The sequence below is a fragment of the Typopeltis vanoorti genome, chromosome 9, assembly GCF_054136105.1.
Source record: "Typopeltis vanoorti isolate ZY-2024b chromosome 9, IOZ_Tvanoo_1.0, whole genome shotgun sequence".
In the NCBI taxonomy this organism is placed as follows: Eukaryota; Metazoa; Arthropoda; class Arachnida; order Uropygi; family Thelyphonidae; genus Typopeltis; species Typopeltis vanoorti.
The window spans coordinates 8761692-8782355 of NC_143557.1; the positions used below are offsets into that span (position 1 = coordinate 8761692).

The 20664-nt window shown below is 37.6% G+C and overlaps 1 protein-coding gene across 4 annotated transcripts in view; it reads right to left on the reverse strand.

Annotated features, from left to right (window-relative positions):
- Positions 1–20664, reverse strand: part of LOC150102874 (ATP-binding cassette sub-family C member 5-like) — a 1133802-nt gene that overhangs the window by 604355 nt on the left and 508783 nt on the right. For all 4 annotated transcript variants that reach the window (XM_090397917.1, XM_090397915.1, XM_090397916.1 and 1 more), the window contains one exon: positions 1131–1203. In XM_090397917.1, the coding sequence (XP_090254043.1) occupies positions 1131–1203 (73 nt within the window). The remainder of the gene's footprint in view (positions 1–1130; positions 1204–20664) is intronic.

Below are 20664 nucleotides of genomic sequence, written 5' to 3' on the forward strand. Positions count from 1 at the left end.
CATCAATGGCAATATCATATTAAAAATGACGATATTAGGAAAGAACTTGACATTGTCAGCATCCAGGAATGCGTTAGCAGAGCTAATCTCAGATGGTATGGTCACTTAAATAGAATGGGAGAGGAAAGATTAGCAAAACAAGTGTTCTCTGCCAGGTTGGCAGGAAAACGACCCAGAGGAAGACCAAGATATAGGTGGATTGATACGGTACAAAGTGGCTTAGACGATAGAAATATAAGATCTAATAATGTTGGAGTCTTGACAAGTAACAGACTGATTTGGAGGAAAATTGTAGATAGGAAGTTAGTAATGATGTAATTTTTTCATGTAGTACTGTCATATCCTGTACACCCCTTGAGGGTACATGGCAGGAATTTGATGATGATGATGATGATGATAAATCCAATATTCCTGAATCTGGAAATAAGACTAGTACTAATTCTAATATTATTAAATATTGTTGCACGACCTTTAGCTTGATCCTAAACAACCACTCAAACTTCCAAACACGATGGGCACTCTCTCTCTCTCTCTCTCTCTCTCTCTCACACACACACACACACACACATGCACGCACACACACTTTGACTGGCATAATTTACATTCTAACTCACTTCAGATAAACATATCACCACCATGTGAAACTATCATAGCAGGCAAAACTATGTAAAAAAATAATAATAATAATAATAACAGGAGTTAATGTTCTCACATTCCTAGAGATGCATTAATTTTTAACTGCATATAGAAGAAAGTTTTTTGCCTAATGCTCCATATCTCACTAATTCACTCTACTTTTTAAAAATGGATTTCCGTTTCTTCTACATGGATTTTCTACAAATTTTACATTTCTGCTATTCATCAGAACTGGCATCAAAATTCTCTGCATTATTTCACTGTGACTGCTCAGCAATGACCGAATTTTTAAACTCACAACAGAAATAAAAAAAAAAAAAAAAGATTTCCTCTATATTCTTCCCTTTTACCTTGACATCCACCCACAATATAATGTTGACTAAAATATCTTTTGTATTTGGAGTGTGGTTAAAAAAATGAAATCAATAACAATATCAGCAATTTATTAACCTGATAAAAAAATAATCACTATACAATATTCTATATCACCATACCTCTGAATTACAACCATCATGGAGAGAAGAAATGTCATCTGCAAGACCACAGCAATAAATAGTTTGATGGAATCTATACAAATATGTAAAAAGTAATCTGGAAATTAGAAACTGTCCAATCACAGAACTATTAATAATGTGTTTATTTAAAACAAGAATAATTACATTATATTTAAATAAAAAAGAACTGGAATATCAAAATTAATATTATTCCCATCCTAAGACCCCATGAAGTCAAAGACTCATCTAAGTGGTACCCTTGTCAAACACACAGTTCATCATATCTTGCCTTCACCACATTCAAATTCTCTGCAGGCACAATCTTCTCAGGCAAAGCATTCCAATCATTCACAACTATGCATGCAAAACACCTGTTTCTCACTCCCTTATAAGCTTCCAGTGATGAGTTCTAGTTCTCCTGCAATCTCCGACCATTATATGAAAAACTTTTCAATTCTGATCCTATAACAACACCAACATAGTGACATACCAACTTGTGTGTCACTATCATATCATCCCTCTTCCTCTATCCACAAGACTCTGTAAATTGCATCTTCTCAACCTTTCCTGATATCCAACATTCCAGAGATCAAAAATTATCTTACTCAATTGCCTCTTAACCCTTTCCAACATCTATTCATCCTTTTGAAAACCAAGTAATCCAATCTGTGCAGAGTAGTCCATATGTGGTCTAATCAAGGCTTTATCATTCCCACAATTCGTTGTGTTGTCTTCACAATTTTGGCAATGTGTCCTCTGAATTTAAGATCCTTATCCACCGTAACCACAATATCTCTTATTTCCTCCACCTCCAACAATATATTCCCACCAAGCGTAAATTCTGCATCCCATCTTTGTTTCTCAAATTTTAAAACCTTACACTTTGCAACATTAAATTGTTATCCCCATTCTTGTGCCCATTCACTTAATCTATTCAAGTCTTCTTGTAAAGCCACAGTAACTTCTCTACTCTTAATAATTCGTCCCAACTTTGCATCATCTGCAAACAACTGAATATCCCCATCCAAATCTTCACCAGTATCATTAACATACAGGTTAAACAGCAATGGCCCTAAAACAGACCCCTTGATTCACACCACTAGTGACTTTCCTCTAAGTATACTACTGTGTATCAATCTCCTTTATCCAATGAAGACACCACCTTACTGTAATAAGTAAGTAGATAACCTCCCTGTTGTCAAACCAATTCTAGATCCTGGTTCACACCAGCCTCTCCTACACTTTAACCACAACAAATGACACACAGATGGGTCTATATGCCTACCTCTTGCTCACTTACGGTCAGTCTTTCTTCCTCATCATCAACTGCTCTCAAACTCTCCATGACGTCACCAGTGGCATATTTAGGTATTTCCTGCCTAACGCCCGCAGAAAGTGCTGACCCTCATATTTAATGAACATGTTGTTTTACATGCATAACCTATTTATATCATAAATTCATAATATATATATATATATATATATATGTAGAAAGTTTTTTACCTTGGGTATAATATATGTTAAAGATACCAAGCTATTTTAAACCTGGTTTTACTCCATTTCCAAGTAAGCAAACAGACAAATAAGTCAAGTTTGCGCCTGCACATAGTGTAAGTCTAACTGGCCCACAAGGTAGTGCAAGTCTAGGCAACTCGTGGTAAAAATGGAATAAGCTCTGATCACTATTCTTAATATTTACCCTTAATGCAAAGCCCATCTCCTTGAGGAGATGTATGATGCTATGCATTAAAGGCAAGGGGCCACTACCCAGACCCGTTTAGACCTTTATTGAGGTCTCATCAGTGGGAGCCAGGCTTGGAAATACCAAGGTTAAGTAATATAGAGCCTATAAGTATTTTACCAAAACAAGTTACCAAAGGGTGCTTTGATCTTATTAAATAAAAATCTGAGGATGAGAGATAGATGTAGAAAGTTTTTTACGTTGGGTATAACCAAGCTATTTTAAACCTGGTTTTACTCCATTTCTCAAGTAAGTAAACAGACAAATAAGTCAAGTTTGGCCTGCATGTAGTGCGAGTCTAACTGACCCACAAGGTAGTGCAAGTCTAGGCAACTTGTGGTAAAAATAGCTTGGTATCTTTAACATATATTATACCCAAGGTAAAAAACTTTCTACATCTATCTCTCATCTTTAGATTTTTATTTCATAAGGTCAAAGCACCTTTTGGTAACTTGTTTTAGTAAAATACTTATAAGCTCTGTATTACTTAACCTTGGTATTTCTAAGCCTGGCTCCCACTGATCAGACCTCAATAAAGGTCAAAACCGGTCTGGATAGTGGACCCCCTTACCTTTAATGCATAGCATCATACATCTACTCAAGGAGATTTGCTTTGCATTAAGGGTAAATATAAAGAATAGTGATCAGAGCTTATTCCATTTTTACCACGAGTTGCCTAGACTTGCACTACCCTGTGGGTCAGTTAGACTCCCACTACGTGCAGGTGCAAACTTGACTTATTTGTCTGTTTGCTTACTTGGGAAATGGAGTAAAACCAAGTTTAAAATAGCTTGGTATCTTAAACATATATTATACCCAAGGTAAAAAACTTTCTACATCTATCTCTCATCCTGAGATTTTTATTTAATAAGGTCAAAGCACCTTTTGGTAAAATACTTATAAGCTCTGTATTACTTAACCTTGGTATTTCTAAGCCTGGCTCCCACTGATGAGACCTCGATAAAGGTCTAAACGGGTCTGGGTAAATATTGAGATTAGTGATCAGAGCTTATTCTACTTTTACCATGAGTTGCCTTGGTCTTGCACTACGTGCAGGATCAGCTAGACTTGCAATACTTGCAGGCGCAAACTTGACTTGTTTGTCTGTTTGCTTACTTGGGAAATGGAGTAAAACCAGGTTTAAAATAGCTTGGTATCTTGTAACATTTATTATACCCAAGGTAAAATACTTTCTACATATATACACACACACACACACACACACACACACACACACACACACACACACACACACACACACACACACACACACACACACACATTCCCATATCAATAAGAGCCTAAGTTTAAATCTCTCTGATGCACACATCCCCTCTGTTCAATACTGGCACACTCGTAACAGCACGTAGTCAACTTTTATTATTATTATTATTATTATTATTCTGGGCAACTCCAAGGAGTCGGCAGACTCATAGAGGGAGGCCCCAACATCATGTCAAGACCAACTATTCGACATTCACACAGTATCTATCATACCTCGCCTTGAACTCATTCACGGTCATAACACCCACAACAGACTCTGGAAGCTTATTCCACTCATTCACCACTCTCCAAGTAAAAAACTTAGCTCTCACACCAATGCTAACCACATTCTTGCCCAGCTTCCATGTATGGACCCTAAGTCCTCCCACCACCAGTCCTATTCTCAAAAATATCTTCCGGATTAATCTTATAGAAACCCTTCAGTAATTTGAATGTCTCAATCATATCACTCCTTTTCCGCCTATTGACCAATTTTTGCAACCCACAAATCTTCAACCTGTTCTCATAAGGTTAATTCCATAGACCTGCTAACAGCTTGGTCACTCCCCTCTGGATCCTCTCAACCTCCTCCCCATCAAGAAGAAATCTAGGTGACCAAATCTGGGCACAGTAGTCGAGATGGGGTCTTATCAAGGCTCGATACAGAGGAACAATAACTTGCTTGTCTCTGCTCATCAAAGTATTCTTCAGCATCCAAGTGATTTGATGAGCTGATTTAACCACTTTTGCAATGTGCCCCCTAAACTTCAATTCCCTATCCACCAACACTCCCAAATCCCTAGCCTCATCAATCTCCTAAAGTACAGTTCCACCAATGTGATATACTACTGCTAATCTTTTCCTCCCAAAATGCATAACCTTACACTTTGTCACATTAAATTGACATCCATTTTCCCTAGCCCAGTCCTCCAAACTATCCAAATCATTCTGCAAAATTTTGACATCCTGTGCACTCACAATTGCTCTACCCAACTTTGCATCATCAGCAAACAAGTGAACACTTCCTCTCAGATCCTTTCCTATATCATTGATGAACAAATTGAAAAGTAGTGGTGCAAGAACAGAACTCCGCAGCACACCACTAGTCACAAGCCGTCTTTTGGACTTAACTCCTGAATAAACCACTCTCTGGTATCTCTCCATCAACCACCCTCCTATCCATCTCACCAACTCTATATCCATCCCCATCTGCTCCAGTTTACTGATTAGAGTTCCATGTGGTATCCTGTCAAAGGCCTTGGCAAGGTCCATTAGAATCACTGTAAACCCATTACCTTATCCAGTTCAGTCGTCACTGTGTTATAAAACGTGAGCAAGTTACTCAGGCATGATCTACCCTTCACAAAACCATGTTGTCCCCCATACAATATCCCAGTTTCATCTATCCAATCCTGTATTCTTTTCTTGACTAATTTCTCCAAGACCTTGACAACGATTCCTGATATGCTAATCGGTCAGTAATTTACAACAGCAGTCTTGGAACCTCCTTTATGCAGTGGAACTATTTTCCCCTCTTTCCACCCCCTCGGGACTAACCCAGACCCGAAGCTCAAATTAAACAAAATGGTCAAGGGTACTGACAATTCTTTAGCCGCTTCACGTATGATGCGAGCTGGTATACCATCCAATCCCACAGATGTATTGACATTGAGATTTTGCAATAGACTATTCACCTCCACTTCATTCACCACAATTCCCATATAATCTATTGGTTCATTCATTTCTGCAATGTCACAACCTGGATGATATATTCTTGCAAAGTGCTCGCTTAGTATCTCAACTATATCAACTGATTCAGTTACCTCCCTACCATCGGCATTCTTTAAAATTATTCTGCCATATACATTTTTTCTTTTACTTGCAACATATCGAAAAAACTTTAGGATTCTCTTTAGCCTGCATGGCCAATTTTCTTTCATAATCCTTTTTTTGCTTTTCTTACCACACTCGTTACCCCTCTGGCCTGCACTTTATACTGTTCATGTGCCTGCAGGTCACCTTTCTCCTTAAATTCCCTCCATAGTTGTTTCTTTTTTGCAGCTCAAGCTTAATGGTGTTATTCATCCATTTAACCCCTACTTGATTTATTATTCAGATCTAGGTATATAATCAGCCATTGCTTCATGCAAACACTTCTTAATCACCTCCCATGCACTATCAACTTCTAGCCCTTGCAGTTGTACATGCCATGGCACTGAACCAATCAAACTCCTAAGCTTGTCATACTTACCAGCCTAATAATTCCACATGTACCCTGTCTTAATTGTAAATTCCACACCTTTAGCCACCTCCCAAGTCAAGACCCTATGATCACTCTCAGCAATTGGTGGCAATGTGGTCATATGAGTTACAGCCAAATCCTCAGATGCAATTACTAGGTCAAGCACTCTCTGACCCCTAGTATTTTCCATTACATGCTATCGCAGATAGTTATCCCTTAATAACCACATAAAATCCAATTCCTTCTTCCCGTGTGTCCTCTCCTCACTCCAATCAATGCTACCATAGTTGAAATCTCCCATAATAATTACCCTCCTTCCACTGATTTCTTCTATTTGCTTGTGCATACTATCTCCACCATCTTTTCCATCACCTGGTCTATAGCAGCACCCAATTGTATATTTTGTTCTGCTAGCCACAATCTCACACCAAATGGCCTCAAATGTGCTCTTTTCTCTATCCTGCAATTCAACTTCTATTCTCCTTGACTGCAGCTCGTCGCTATCATCAACAATACTTCTCCCCCCATTTTATTCTCCCTGTCATTCCTGAACACACTATACCCATCACATTCAATCCCACTAGCTATATCATCTACAGTCAGCCATGTTTCACTAATGCCAATAACCTGTAGTCTGGAAGTGCCAACCATGGCCAAAAATTCTTCCTTCTTGTTCCTAAGCATTAATGTAAATGAATTTAAGACCTCCATTAGCCCCATCCCTACCTTGATGCCTTATAATAACTATCCCATTCTGATTTGTTGTCCCTTATTTGCTCAGGCATATTATACTCATTCATACACTCAACTGCCTCCCTAAGGTCTGCATATCTACTACCCACCCCCCCTTAATAAATCTACTTTCCCGATTCTGCACATCCACTTCATTTAACAACACTTTTCCAAGACTCCTTACACTGAATCCATTCAAATGCAAACCATCCATCTTATATAGATCCCTTCGCCCATCGAACTCACTCCACACGTCCACAAATCTTATTTGGATTTGTGGACGTGTAAAACATTGAGCTTGAGCATTACTTTGAAAACAGTAATGCTCAAGCTCGCATTACTGTTTTCAAAATGTACTACTTCTTTTGTACTAGCACTGTTAATGCAATTTTTAAGTCTGTTATTTTTTGTATATTTCTTTGATTGTGATACCTGAAGAAGTGATCCATTCAACGAAACTAGTAAACTAGTAGTATCTTTTTAAATAAACCATGTCGCCTCTTTATCTCTCGGAATCAGTCATTTAAACTAATTAATAATATTTTCTACTGAGTAAAAATGAACAATCACAATATATATATATATATATTATGACTGACCCAAAATGTCTTGGAATATGCTACTTCTTGCTTCTCGCATGGCGAAGGTATTTATCATGTCCTCGCAGTCCAGTGCTCTTGTAATATCACTCTCAATTTGTAGAACTACCAAGTTGCTGAGCCTTTCTTCTGTCATAGTTGTTCTATGGTAGTCCAACCTTTTGATGGCAGAAAAGGATCGTTCAGCTGAGCAATTTGTGGCCACCTTACACAGAAAAATCGTAACAGCAGTGTCCAGATTGGGATATATACACTGTACGGCTTCCTGTCGAATTTTCTGTGAAAGTTGTAGGAAAGTATTTATTTCTAGGCTACTTGATTTCAGGTGCGCTCTGAAGTGCAGACATTCATTTACAAATTCAGGTTCAATATCTGTCGAAACGTTTTCTTCAAGTTTTTTCGCCTCTTTTATGACGTCCTTTTCACATATCACATGCATTGTTGTGAGAAACCGGAACCCCTTGGACAGGTTTCATACGACACTTTTCTTCGATTCATTTCGAATGAGAGACTGTGCAAAATTGTGTCATAAGTATCAGTTTTGAAACTGACTGATGGATTGTACTCGTGTTCATTTTCGCTACTTTCATCTGTGCTATCGTCAAAAACCTCGTGGGCTTTTTCTTCCCTTTTTCTCTTCCTCATACAAGTCAACTCCACTAAGTTTCTTGCCCTATTCTTAATAGGATTCATAGAGTAACTCTAGTTCTTTGAAAAATTCTTCGAGGGACCCGTACAGTTCACACACAGTTCCTATATCAATGTTTACATTTTGTAATTTCTTGCTTGTGGCATTCATTCTTGTGAGAATATCACCCCAAAGGGGTGATATTCCCACTTGCTTCACATTGCATAACTTTCTTCTGGGTGGTGTCATTTTCAATTTCGGACAAAGTGGAAATTATTTCCTTCCATCCCTCAGGAAGACTCCAACAGGTATCATCATGAGATGACAATGAGTAGACAAAGGATGATTATTTTTGTAGAAGTTTCCAGGTGCTTTCTTAGAACACTCCACTGATGTGTTGAAGATGTGAAAAATACAGTTTCTGAAGGTCATCAAAAAATGCGAAAAAGTACCGACAAGATTCGGCAGCGCAAGTACCAATTAGAGATAGAGAATGTCCAGCACACGGTGTGAATTCTGCCAATTGATTTATTTCAAGAATTCTTGCTTGCAGTCCTATGTACTTGCCTGACATGTTACTAGCATTATCATATGCCTGCCCTCTGCAATTTGCTACATCAATTCCAAGCTCGTTTAGTGAAGTCAAAACTGCCTCTTGTAACTCTTCAGATTTGTGACTTAGATAGGAATGAAACACAAGAAACACTCCACAGGAGTTCCAAGCTCTTTCACATATCGTACAATGAAGGACAGCTGATCAACATGAGAGACCTCTGGTGTTGAGTCAACACTTATGGAATAGTACTTAGCTATTTTAAATTATTCCACAATAAATATGATTACTTTCTCACCCTTATTTTAATAAATTCCTCATACGTGGCAAAGGAAAGATAGGAAACGATACCTTCTCCTTTTTTCTCGCTTTTGGATGTGCTCAGCAAGAAAGGGATCAAATTAATTAATTAACTCTAGACACATCATTACATTTCCATTGTGCAGAGAACCGAAAATGTCATCCTTTCCCCCCAAAGCAAGTCCTCTACTGGTCAATGTTTTTACAACTGCAACTACTCTATCGTCATTTATGTTTTAAAATTTAAATAGTAATTTAAAACATGCAGGAAGTATCGGAATGATTTACGTAATTTATAACTTTTTAAAAGCAAAACAATAAAATAGTATTACCTCCACTCTGATGACAACATATGACAAGGACACTGAAAACTCTAAAAATAATTTTAGACTTAGCACGTCTTAACTGCCATAAAGATATCAGGATACTGAACTAAAGAGTTGAAGGAAGGGCAACAATTAACAATCTTAATTTGAATTTGAAATAATAAAGAAGGAAAAGTTGTTACAGTTAGTAAGAATAATACCAACACAAAATTAATTAGCATAATCAACCCCGATCCCTATTGCCTTTGTGTCAAGTTACCGACAACAATACAGTAGCTTTCCGTGTATGTGTCTCGGTCTGTATAGTTATGCAGAATCTGATTACATGCCAATATGCTTGCGGAGTAAACTTACAATGAGGAAAAGAAAAATATTTCTCTACTATAAGGAATATTTCTCTACATATAAGGAACATGTTATAATTACAAAAATGAGAGCCTGGAAATTTCTGCTGCCCATCAAAATTTGCCACTCTAGGCCCGAGCCTATAACTAAATATGCCACTGGACGTCACATTCAAAAGAAAGAATGAAAGACCTTAAGATTGCTCATTAACTATCTCAGCTATATCATCTGCAGAGTTGTTTCATACCATTTTTTTTTTTTTTTTTTTTTTTTTTTTTTTTTTTTGGCTTCATCAACTAACTGCTGCTCATACTTCATTTTTGTCCAACCAAGTCATCCTCCTTGCCTGTTCTCCATAATTCTAATGGAATTAATTATTACTACTCATCTTATGTTGCCTCCCATAATGCCTTTTTTACTCAATATCACATATTTAATCTCTTCATTCATCCATTTGACACCTACCTTATTTAATCTTCTGACCTTTGGAATACATTTAGACATTGCTTCTACTAGATAGTTCTAGAATATCACCCAAGCAGCACTTATCTCCTTTCCAGCCAACTCGACATTCCATGCTACACCTGCAACCTGTCTCCTGAGTTTCTCATAATCACCAGCCTTGTAGCTCCACATACAGTATACCCTTTCCTCACAGAGCTCCTCACACTGTTGGCAACCACCCAGGTAATCACTTCATAGTTACTCTCATCTACTGGAGGGTGATCTGACTCCTCATTTGTAATAACATCCTCTGATGAGATGATCAAATCCAAGACCCTCAAATCCTCGTGTGCCCTCTGTTACATACTGTCTGAGGCAGTTGTCCCTCAAAAACTCAAGAAACTCATTTTCTTTACTTTCAGTTGCTATCTCATCATCCCAGTCTATATTGCCATAATTAAGATCGCTCATAATGATCACCCATTTCTTATTTTCTTGGCTAATTTGATTATACATCTCATGGGCATTATCATCCACATTACTAGGTCTATAACAACATCCAACTAAGTATTTCATTCTATTCACCTCTGTTTCACACCATACAGCCTCAATGCCACTATTATCTTCTTGCATCTCTGCCTTGTATGGACAAAACTTTTTCTCTATCATCAATAGCAACTCCCCTCCCTTTTTACCCTTTCTATCTTCATGAAAAACATAGTATTCCATGTCTATTCCTGTCAGGATGTCATCCTCATCCAATCGTGTCTCACTCACTCATTCCAACAATTTTTGAGTGAACAGACTCAATCAGTGCAACATTTTCATTTGCCTTGTTTCTTACACTTCTAACATGCACTTCTAGTATACAAACATAACAGCTCATTCCTGGTTGTATAACAAGTTTTACTGACACTACTTATTATATGTGACTTCTCGATACTTAACTCAAGCTATTTCTTTTTCTCCTTATTCATCTTAAAACCTTCTTCAAAGGCAACTGTTTTCCCTTGATCCCAAGTCATCCCCTTCCCTTTTTTTTGCACATCCTCTCAAAGAATCAGTCTTGCACTTGTTCTCTCATTCTCAATGCTCATGCTACCCACTTCTTCATTTATAACCACCACTACAATCTCTCCTTCCTTACTCTCTGGCTCTTTCAGCTTGATCAGATTCATTCTCTTCATTCATTTCTCTACCCTCCAGCAGCAGTCTCTCCAAATGACTCGCACCAAAGGCATTCACAAATGGAGTCCATCACTCTTATACAGTTCATTTTGTCCTTCAAACTCATTCCACACATTAACAAATATACAGCTCAAGTATGGGAAAAGGGGCATTTAAGACTTCTCCTGGAATTCCCTGGGTCAAGATATTAAAATGAATACTAATATTAGTATCCACTTTATCACTCAAACAGTATTAAAAAAATCTGAATATCATACATGAGAAATAAAAAAAGAGAATAAAATGGATTTCAGATGTTTTTTTGTTATTGTTATTGTTGTGATTTAAAATTCTTTGTCAGGTTCAAGATTAACAAGCAAATGGGAGTGGGCAAATGATAAGTTTAAGGTTTATAGGGCAAAATCAAATTTAAAAATGAATTTATATTTGAAATTAACTATATTTTTTTTTAAAATAAAAATTCAGTGAGAGAAGTTGTATAGCTTTATGTGAATCTGTATTTGAAATACAAATTAAGTAAATGCATATATCTCTCTTTGAATTTGATATTAAAAATAGATTATATTTAAAATGAAGATCAACATACTGAATGACAATCAATTTTAAGTAGGGTGGGCAACGAGACTTGTTATATCTATAGTTCCACAGAGGTAACAGCAGGGAAGATGTACAGGAATTTCTGAGTCATTATAGAGGATAACTGATATAAATAAAAAGGAAAAGGTGGTACTTGTGGATGTCCTAAACACAAGATTAGGAAATAAGTCTCAGGCAAATAAAACAGTTTTATAAAATATGGAAAAATGGACAGGACTAATAATAACTGCTGAAGATATGCACAAGTCATTATTAGCACAACATTCCAGCAAAACAAATTTATATTTTTGTGTCGAGTGATCTCTTCTGACTGGAAAAAAAAATAAATAAGAATACACAACAGATGTGGAAAAACTTATCACATGAGGTTAACTCTAAAAAATAGAAAGTCTATCATACCACTCCTTACACTCATCTACCATTTGCACTTTCATCACCCTCTCAGGCCATGCATTTCATGCTCCTACCACTCTCCATTCAAACAACTGACTTTTTACCCTTTTACTCACTACTTCCTTTTGTATCTTCTAGGGGTGGCACCTGGTTCTTGTTCCTTATTCTCTTTCTACCATACAAAGCATCTGTTCAGTGTTAACATGACAGCAACCCTTCATCAGCTTAAATATCTCCATCATATACCCATTTCTCTTCTATCCACTAAACTCTGCATTTGCATATCCTCAATCAGTCAATATTGTACAATCATGATACGATTTTTGGTATCCCTCTCGAAAGTTATTTCATCCCCTTCAAATCCAGGTGACTTGATCTGAGCAATCAAGATGTGATCAAAGCTTTATACAATGGGACCACCACCCTTTTATCTCTCATGGTCAATATCCTCTTATTGCAGCAATTCTCTGAGATGTCTTCACAACCTTTGCAACGTGCCCTCTAAACTTCAAATTCTATTTGCAATAACCCCCAGGATCGCTTGTTTTCTCCACTTCTTCCAGTATAATTCCACCAAGTGAGTATGAAGCATTCCATCTGTGAATCCCAAATTTCAAAACCTCACATTTAGTTCTATTGAACTGACATCCTCATTTGTTTGCCCACCTTTTCAGTTTATTCAAATCCTCTTGAAAAAGCCAACACATCAGCACTGTTACTAATAAGCCACCCAAATTTCACATAATCTGCAAACAACTGAATATCCCAATACAGTCCTAAGACAATATCATTAACAATAAGACTGAATGCTAATGGACCCAATGACCGACTTATTTTCCCTTTCAGTGGCTTCTGACTGTAAGTGACTTCGTAGGCATTGCCTACAAAGTATTCCTGGTGAGATTTTTACAGGGTAGTTCACCATTGCTCCCCCCCCTCCAATTTTATCTGGGCTCAGGACCGGCATATGGCTGGGATGTATTCATAACTGTAATCCATGTGTTTGAGGAGGCCGGTTTGCCTGTTCTGGGGGGGGACGAAAAACCCGAGTTTCCAGGTGGAAAAAAAAAACCCTACCTCCATATGAGACCAGCTAACTCACCTTCAGTCGAAAGAGACCAGATAAAGGTTCCTCACGTCGCTGACGGGAATCGAACCCAGGTCTTTCTGACCAAATGGCTTCATCTATACTGAATGAGCTACGAAGGCTTCGATGGTTCTAATGAGCCCTGTGGAATTCCACTTGTAATCTTTCTACTCCCTCATACTGCTCCCACATATACAACTCTCTGATATCTATCATAAAGCCAGTCATAATCCACTAAACTGATATCCAAACCCATATGTTGCAACTTAAAAACCAACTTCTCATGCAGATATCTGTCAAATATTTTTGGAGGAAAAAAAAAAAAAAGACAGTGTCTGCAATGTAACTCTTGTTACTCTATTGTAAAGGTAACCAGACTACTAAAACAAGAGCAGCCTTTAACAAATCCATGCTAGCTTGGATAAATAATATTGTCCTCATTTGCCCAACTCTGTATATGAGTACCAATTTGAGTACAATTTGAGTCCAAAAGCTGAACAACTACAGAAGAAATGCAAACAGCCCTATACTTTCATATCTATCTTGATTCCACCACTACCCTTATGCAATGACACTATCTTACTCTCCTTCCACTTTTCAAAAACTTGTCCCATTATCTTTATCTTTCTAGGAATAAAGCCTTCTGTACCAGGATTATTTTGTCACCTGTTTGGGTCACCTGAATTCCATTATTATCCAACAAAGTAATCCAGCCAATGTAATTTTTTCTCCTTCTCGCCACACAGCAAAAAAATGCCTTGGGATTCTTCTTGAATTGCAGTGCTAGTCTCTATTCATATTCTAATTTTTCTCTCCTTACAATATTAGTAACTTTGCTAGCATGAGACTTATATTCCTCATTTAACTGTTCTCCACCTCTCTCTTTATACGTCTTCCATAAGCTTTTTCATCTGCATTTCCTCTTGTCATCCATTTGACTCCAAATTGCTTTATCTTCTTTACTCAAGGTATACAATCTGCCATTGCTTTCATTAATTTTTTCTATCTTCCATGCACTACTGACTCCTTTTCCTTCAAATTCTTTCATGCATTGTACTGCTACATGTGGTACAATTACCAGTATCATTAATAATAACTATTAGTAAAATATTATTAACAGAATTATGTAGAACCATACTTCATTTATTAATTATTACATCATTTAAAATTGTCAGTTTTATTATTTATATTACTTATTAAAATATCCTAGGATAATTTATTTTTATAAAAAAATGAGAATAATTTTACATTAGGTTTAAAGATATCTTCTTTAAGGTAAGCAGATTTAAAAATTTCTAAAGTGTAATGCTTCTCAAGAGCCCTCTAGTTATTCTCTCCCCAATTCTATTCAACATCTGTATGCACAGTATTAATCAGCTACTTCTCAAAGGCAAGATCTTCCAATATGCAGATGACACATCTGTAGTATCCATCCATAATAACACAAGCATAGCCCAAATAAACATGCAACATGACATAAATCTGTTCACTGACTGACTCACCAAAAACTCCATACACCTAAACTCTGATAATACAAAATTAATTATATTCAGAAATCCACTGAGTCAACCAGATGGTAATAGATATATAAACTAACCAACATTCATTCTCCAACATACAAAACACACAAAAGAGTAACACCACTACCATCACTCAGGTTGAAACAACATGATATGTTGGAATTTACCTTGATGCACATGTGAACTGGAATAGCCACATAAGTTATCTATAAAAACAAACTCTGGACAATATCTAGCAAACTCTACAGGTTAAAAGACAGTTTCTGCACATGTAAAAACGCTATTATAGAAAGCACTATGTGTTAAGGTGCCAAGAAATTATACTCTTGGTTTAATCCTTTATCCACGTGTAAGCAAACGAAGTTTGTGCGTGAACTCACTTCAAGACTGGGCTACTTGTATACAGAGGCTAATGACTTCACATCAGTTGCCTTAGAATCCCATAATGGAATGCACATATCCTTATGGACATGTATAATGCTATGCATTATGGGAAGGGCCACTACTCAGACTGGTTTCGACCTTTATTGAGGTCGAAATCAGTGGGAGCCAGACCCAGAAGTGATACCAAGGTTGAAGTAATGCAGAAGTGATATTTCCATATACAAGCAGTCAAAAGTGTCGTACCTTATTACTAAAATACTTTGGATTGGAGTCATTAGCCTCCATATACAAGTAGCCTAGTTGCCAAGTGACTTCACATGCAAATTTGTTTGCTTACACTTGGATAAAGGATTAAACCCAGAATATAATTTCTTGGTATTTTTAATTTATAGTATAGCCAAATAAAAAATCTTTCAACTTCAAAGCTATATGTGAAAATTTACTATGATGGACTATAACAATGTATGCATTTTGTGCACAGTACAAACTTAACAGATTAATATAATTACAGTACAAAATGATAAAGTTGATCTTTTGGGAACAAAGAAACAGTGCATATACCAGCTGTATACACAGTGCAGTATCAGAACATAAAATACTAACAGCAAAACACTTTTGTCACTATGCAGCTATGCTAAAATATTACTTTGATACTACTACTATTATATTAGTATTATACTACTATTTTATATATATTAGTAGTTATATACTACTACTTATTAAAAATAAATAAATAAATAAACACTTTAAAACAAAATAAATAAATATATATACATATGTAACTGATGTGTGTGTGTGTGTGTGTATGACAAAAAAAAAGATATTTATTGTTATTGAATATATACTGTAAAAATGTAATTTAATTCAGATGCAACTGTAAATTACCAATCAGTAAGATATGTGTTGTAAATACATAATATATGCCATCCTGGTTGGCTGAGTGGTTAACATACCCGCTCACCAACCAATGGGTCGTGGACTCGAGTCCCGCTTTGGACATGGATGTTTCTGATTGTCTTATCTTGTGTACTGCTATAACCTTTGGTATGGCATAATATGACCTTTGCTGTCTTTGTGCCTTTAAAACCATAAATCATTATCATCATCACATAATATATAAGCAATATCTAAGCATGTTTGCTGCAGAAGTTGTAAACAGTAGAATTTTACCTAAGTTCCATTGTTCATATTATTATTATTATTATTATTATTACGGGCAACTCCAGGGAGTCATTAGACTCATCGAGGGAGGCCCCAAATCATTTTCATCACAACTATTCGACATTCATACAGTATCTATCATACCTCGCCTTAAACTCATTCACTGTCACAGCATCCACCACAGACTCAGGGAGCGCATTCCACTCATTCACTACTCTAAAAGTAAAGAACCCAGCTCTAACACCTTTACTAACCACACTTTTGCCCAGTTTCCATGGATGTCCCCTAGTCCTCCCACAACCAGCCCTGTTCTCAAAAATATCTTCTGAATTAATTTTATAGAAACCCTTCAGTAATTTGAATGTCTCAATCATATCTCCCCTCCTCCGCCTATCAACCAATTTTTGCAACCCACAAATCCTCAACCTGTTCTCATACGGTTCATTCCACAGACCTGCTATCATCTTGGTCACTCGCCTCTGGATCCTCTCCACCTCCTCCCCATCAAGAAGAAACCTAGGTGACCAAATCTGAGCACAGTAGTCGAGATGAGGTCTTATCAAGGCTCGATACAGAGGAACAATAACCTGCTTGTCTCTGCTTGTCAACGTATTCTTCAGCAACCAAGTGATTTGATGAGCTGATTTGGCCACTTTTGCAATGTGTCCCCTAAATTTCAATTCCTTATCCACCAACACTCCTAAATCTCGTGCCTCATCAATTTCCTGGAGCACGGTTCCACCAATGCAGTAAACTGCCTCCCATCTTTTCACCCCAAAATGCATAACCTTACATTTTGCCACATTAAATTGACATCCATTCTCCCTAGCCCAGACCTCCAATCTATCCAAATCATCCTGCAAAATTTTGACGTCATCTGCATTCACTATTGCCCTACCCAACTTCGCATCATTCGCAAACAAATGAACTGTTCCTCTCAGATCCTTTCCTATATCATTTATGAACGAATTAAACAGCAGTGGTCCAAGAACAGATCCTTGTGGTACACCACTAGTCACAGGCCGTCTAGTGGACTCTACTCCTGAGTAAACCACTCTCTGATATCTCTCCGTCAACCACCCTCCTATCCATCTCACCAACCCTATGTCCATTCCCATATGCTGCAATTTACTGATTAGAATTCCATGTGGTATCCTGTCAAAGGCCTTAGCAAGGTCCAGCAGAATCACTGTAAACCCATTACCCTTATCCAGTTCAGCCGTCACTGTGTTATAATACGTGAGCAAGTTACTGAGGCATGACCTACCCTTCACAAAACCATGCTGTCCCCGATACAGTATCCCATTTTCTTCTATCCAATCTTGTATTTTCCTCTTGACTATTTTCTCTAAGACCTTGATAATGATTCCTGTTATGCTGATTGGCCGGTAATTTTCAACAGCAGCCTTGGAACCACCTTTGTGCAGTGGAACTATTTTCCCCTCTTTCCACCCCCTTGGGACTGACCCAGTCCTGAGGCTCAAATTAAACATAATGGTCAAGGGCACTGACAATTCTTTGGCCGCTTCACGTACGACACGAGCTGGTATACCATCCAATCCCACAGATGTATTGACATTGAGGTTCTGTAATAGACTAGTTACCTCTACCTCGTTCATCACAATTCCAGTATAAGCTGTTGGTTCCTCCATTTCTGCAAAGCCACCACCTGGATGATATACTCTTGCAAAGTGCTCGCTCAGTAATTCCACAACATCGACTGATTCAGTTACCTCCCTACCCTCAGCATTTTTTAAGATCATTCTACCATGAGCATTTTTCCTTTTACTTGCAACATATTGAAAAAACTGTTTGGGATTCTCTTTAGCCTGCATGGCCAATTTCCTTTCGTAATCTGCTTTTGCTTTTCTTACCACCCTTGTTACCATCCTGGCCTGAGCTTTATACTGTTCATGCACCTGATGGTCACCCTTCTCCTTAAATTCCCTCCACAATTGTTTCTTTTTTTGCAGCTCAAGCTTAATAGTGTTATTCATCCATTTAACCCCTACCTGATTTATTATTCGGACTCTTGGTATACAGTCAACCATTGCCTCCTGCAAACAGTTCTTAACCACCTCCCATGCACCATCAACATCCAGCCCTTGCAGTTTTACATGCCATGGCATTGAGCCAAGCACACACCTAAGCTTGTCATACTTACCAGCCCGGTAATTCCACATATACCCTGTCTTAATTGTAAATTCGACTCCTTTAGCCACCTCCCAAGTCATGACCTTATGGTCACTCTCACCAATTGGTGGCAACATGGTCATGTTCGTTACAGCTACATTCTCAGTTGCAATTACTAGGTCCAGCACTCTCTGCCCCCTGGTATTTTCCAATACATGTTGCCGTAGATAGTTGTCCCTTAATAACTGCATAAAATCCAATTCCTTCCTCCCATGTGCCCTCTCCTCTTTCCAGTCAATGTTACCATAATTGAAATCACCCATAATAATTACCCTCCTTCCATTCATTTCTTCTATTTGCTTATGCATACTATTCCCACCATCCACTCCATCACCCGGTCTATAGCAGCACCCAATTGTATATTTTGTTCTGCTAGATTGTATCTCACACCAAACAGCCTCAAATGTGCTTTTTTCCCCATCCTGCAGTTCAAATTCTATACTCCTTGGCTGAAGCTCATCATATACACAAGAATACAACATAAATGCATATAACTTAAGCTTTATGCTCTTGTATACAGATATGTAAATATGTATATAATGTAAATAATAAGGTGTCTGTGAAAGTGAAAAAAAAAATTATTATTATTACTGTAAATTATGCAAATCCAGATAAACATGAGTCAAGAGATGTGGCACATGCAGAGTGAAATGAAGAGTCTTGTAGATATGTGTAGAAGAATAAAGAAGACTGAAACAAATGATAGCTGCTTGAGAGATAACAGGTGGCGCTAACGTCCTTGGTAAATGTGGGGGTCATGTTTAGCTAGTCTAGAAAACGTGTTTTTAAAGTTAAATATAGTGTGGCTTTTTGTCACAAATTGTGCTGCAGTTGTGCATTGGTTAGATACAAGTGTCCTTCAGTGGTGTTATTGTTTGGAACTGTGTTGTATATATTGTGTTTTCACTGCTGCTTGTTTCACTATTTCAACGTGTCAAGATGGCGTCCAACAAGAAATGTACATCAGCGGCGCACAGGACTTCTACATGAAAGGCTGGCTCAGCGTTAGATTTTTCACAATGGATGCTTTGCGGAAACTGCTACATGTATGTGCCGAAGAAAGTGAAAGATCTGTGGTCGGTCTGGCTAAATGAGAAGAACGAAAATGTTGACGTATGTGAGAAGTGTCGGGATAGGCTGGAACGTTTAGGAATGGAAGCTGACATTGTGACCGTAGAGGAAGACCTTCGGCGGGAGTTTATGAAAATGAAAAATGACCTTCATCTTCTTCATGAGGAAGTGGAAGTGCTCGGTAAGGAGATACTGGAAGTTAAAGCTGAGTTTAATGTGTTAAACAGAGAAATTAGGACTATAGAGATTACTTTAGCTGAAGTAACTAGAACAGGATTACATATGGTTGAGTCTTTGGTGAATGATGCAGTAATAAATAGTATGGGAGTGATTGGGAGTCAACAAAATAAAACCACAAGTGGCCTAGAAGAAACGAGATGTAGTGAGAGTGGGGGGGGGGGTAAGTAATAGAGCGTTGAGTAATGAAGCTGGGAGAGTCATGCTGAATAGCATAGCGAATGAGTCCATGAGTGTGGACTTGAATGAAGTTAAGAGTGGTAAGATATATGATGATTCTATGATTAAGGGTATGGAGAGTAGTATGCATGAGGAGTGCTTGGCTCATGGGACAATAGAAAGAGTGGCTTTAGCAATAAAGAGAGGGCATGAAGCAGACAAGAATAGTTATGGTGGGTACGAATGACCTGAGAGGTAGTATAAATCGGGTAGGAAAAGATTTAAGAACATTATTAGATATTGTGAAGAGGAAAAGTGTCAATGGGAGGATAGTGTGTGTGTGTGCTGCCTCATTTTGACAATTATGAGTT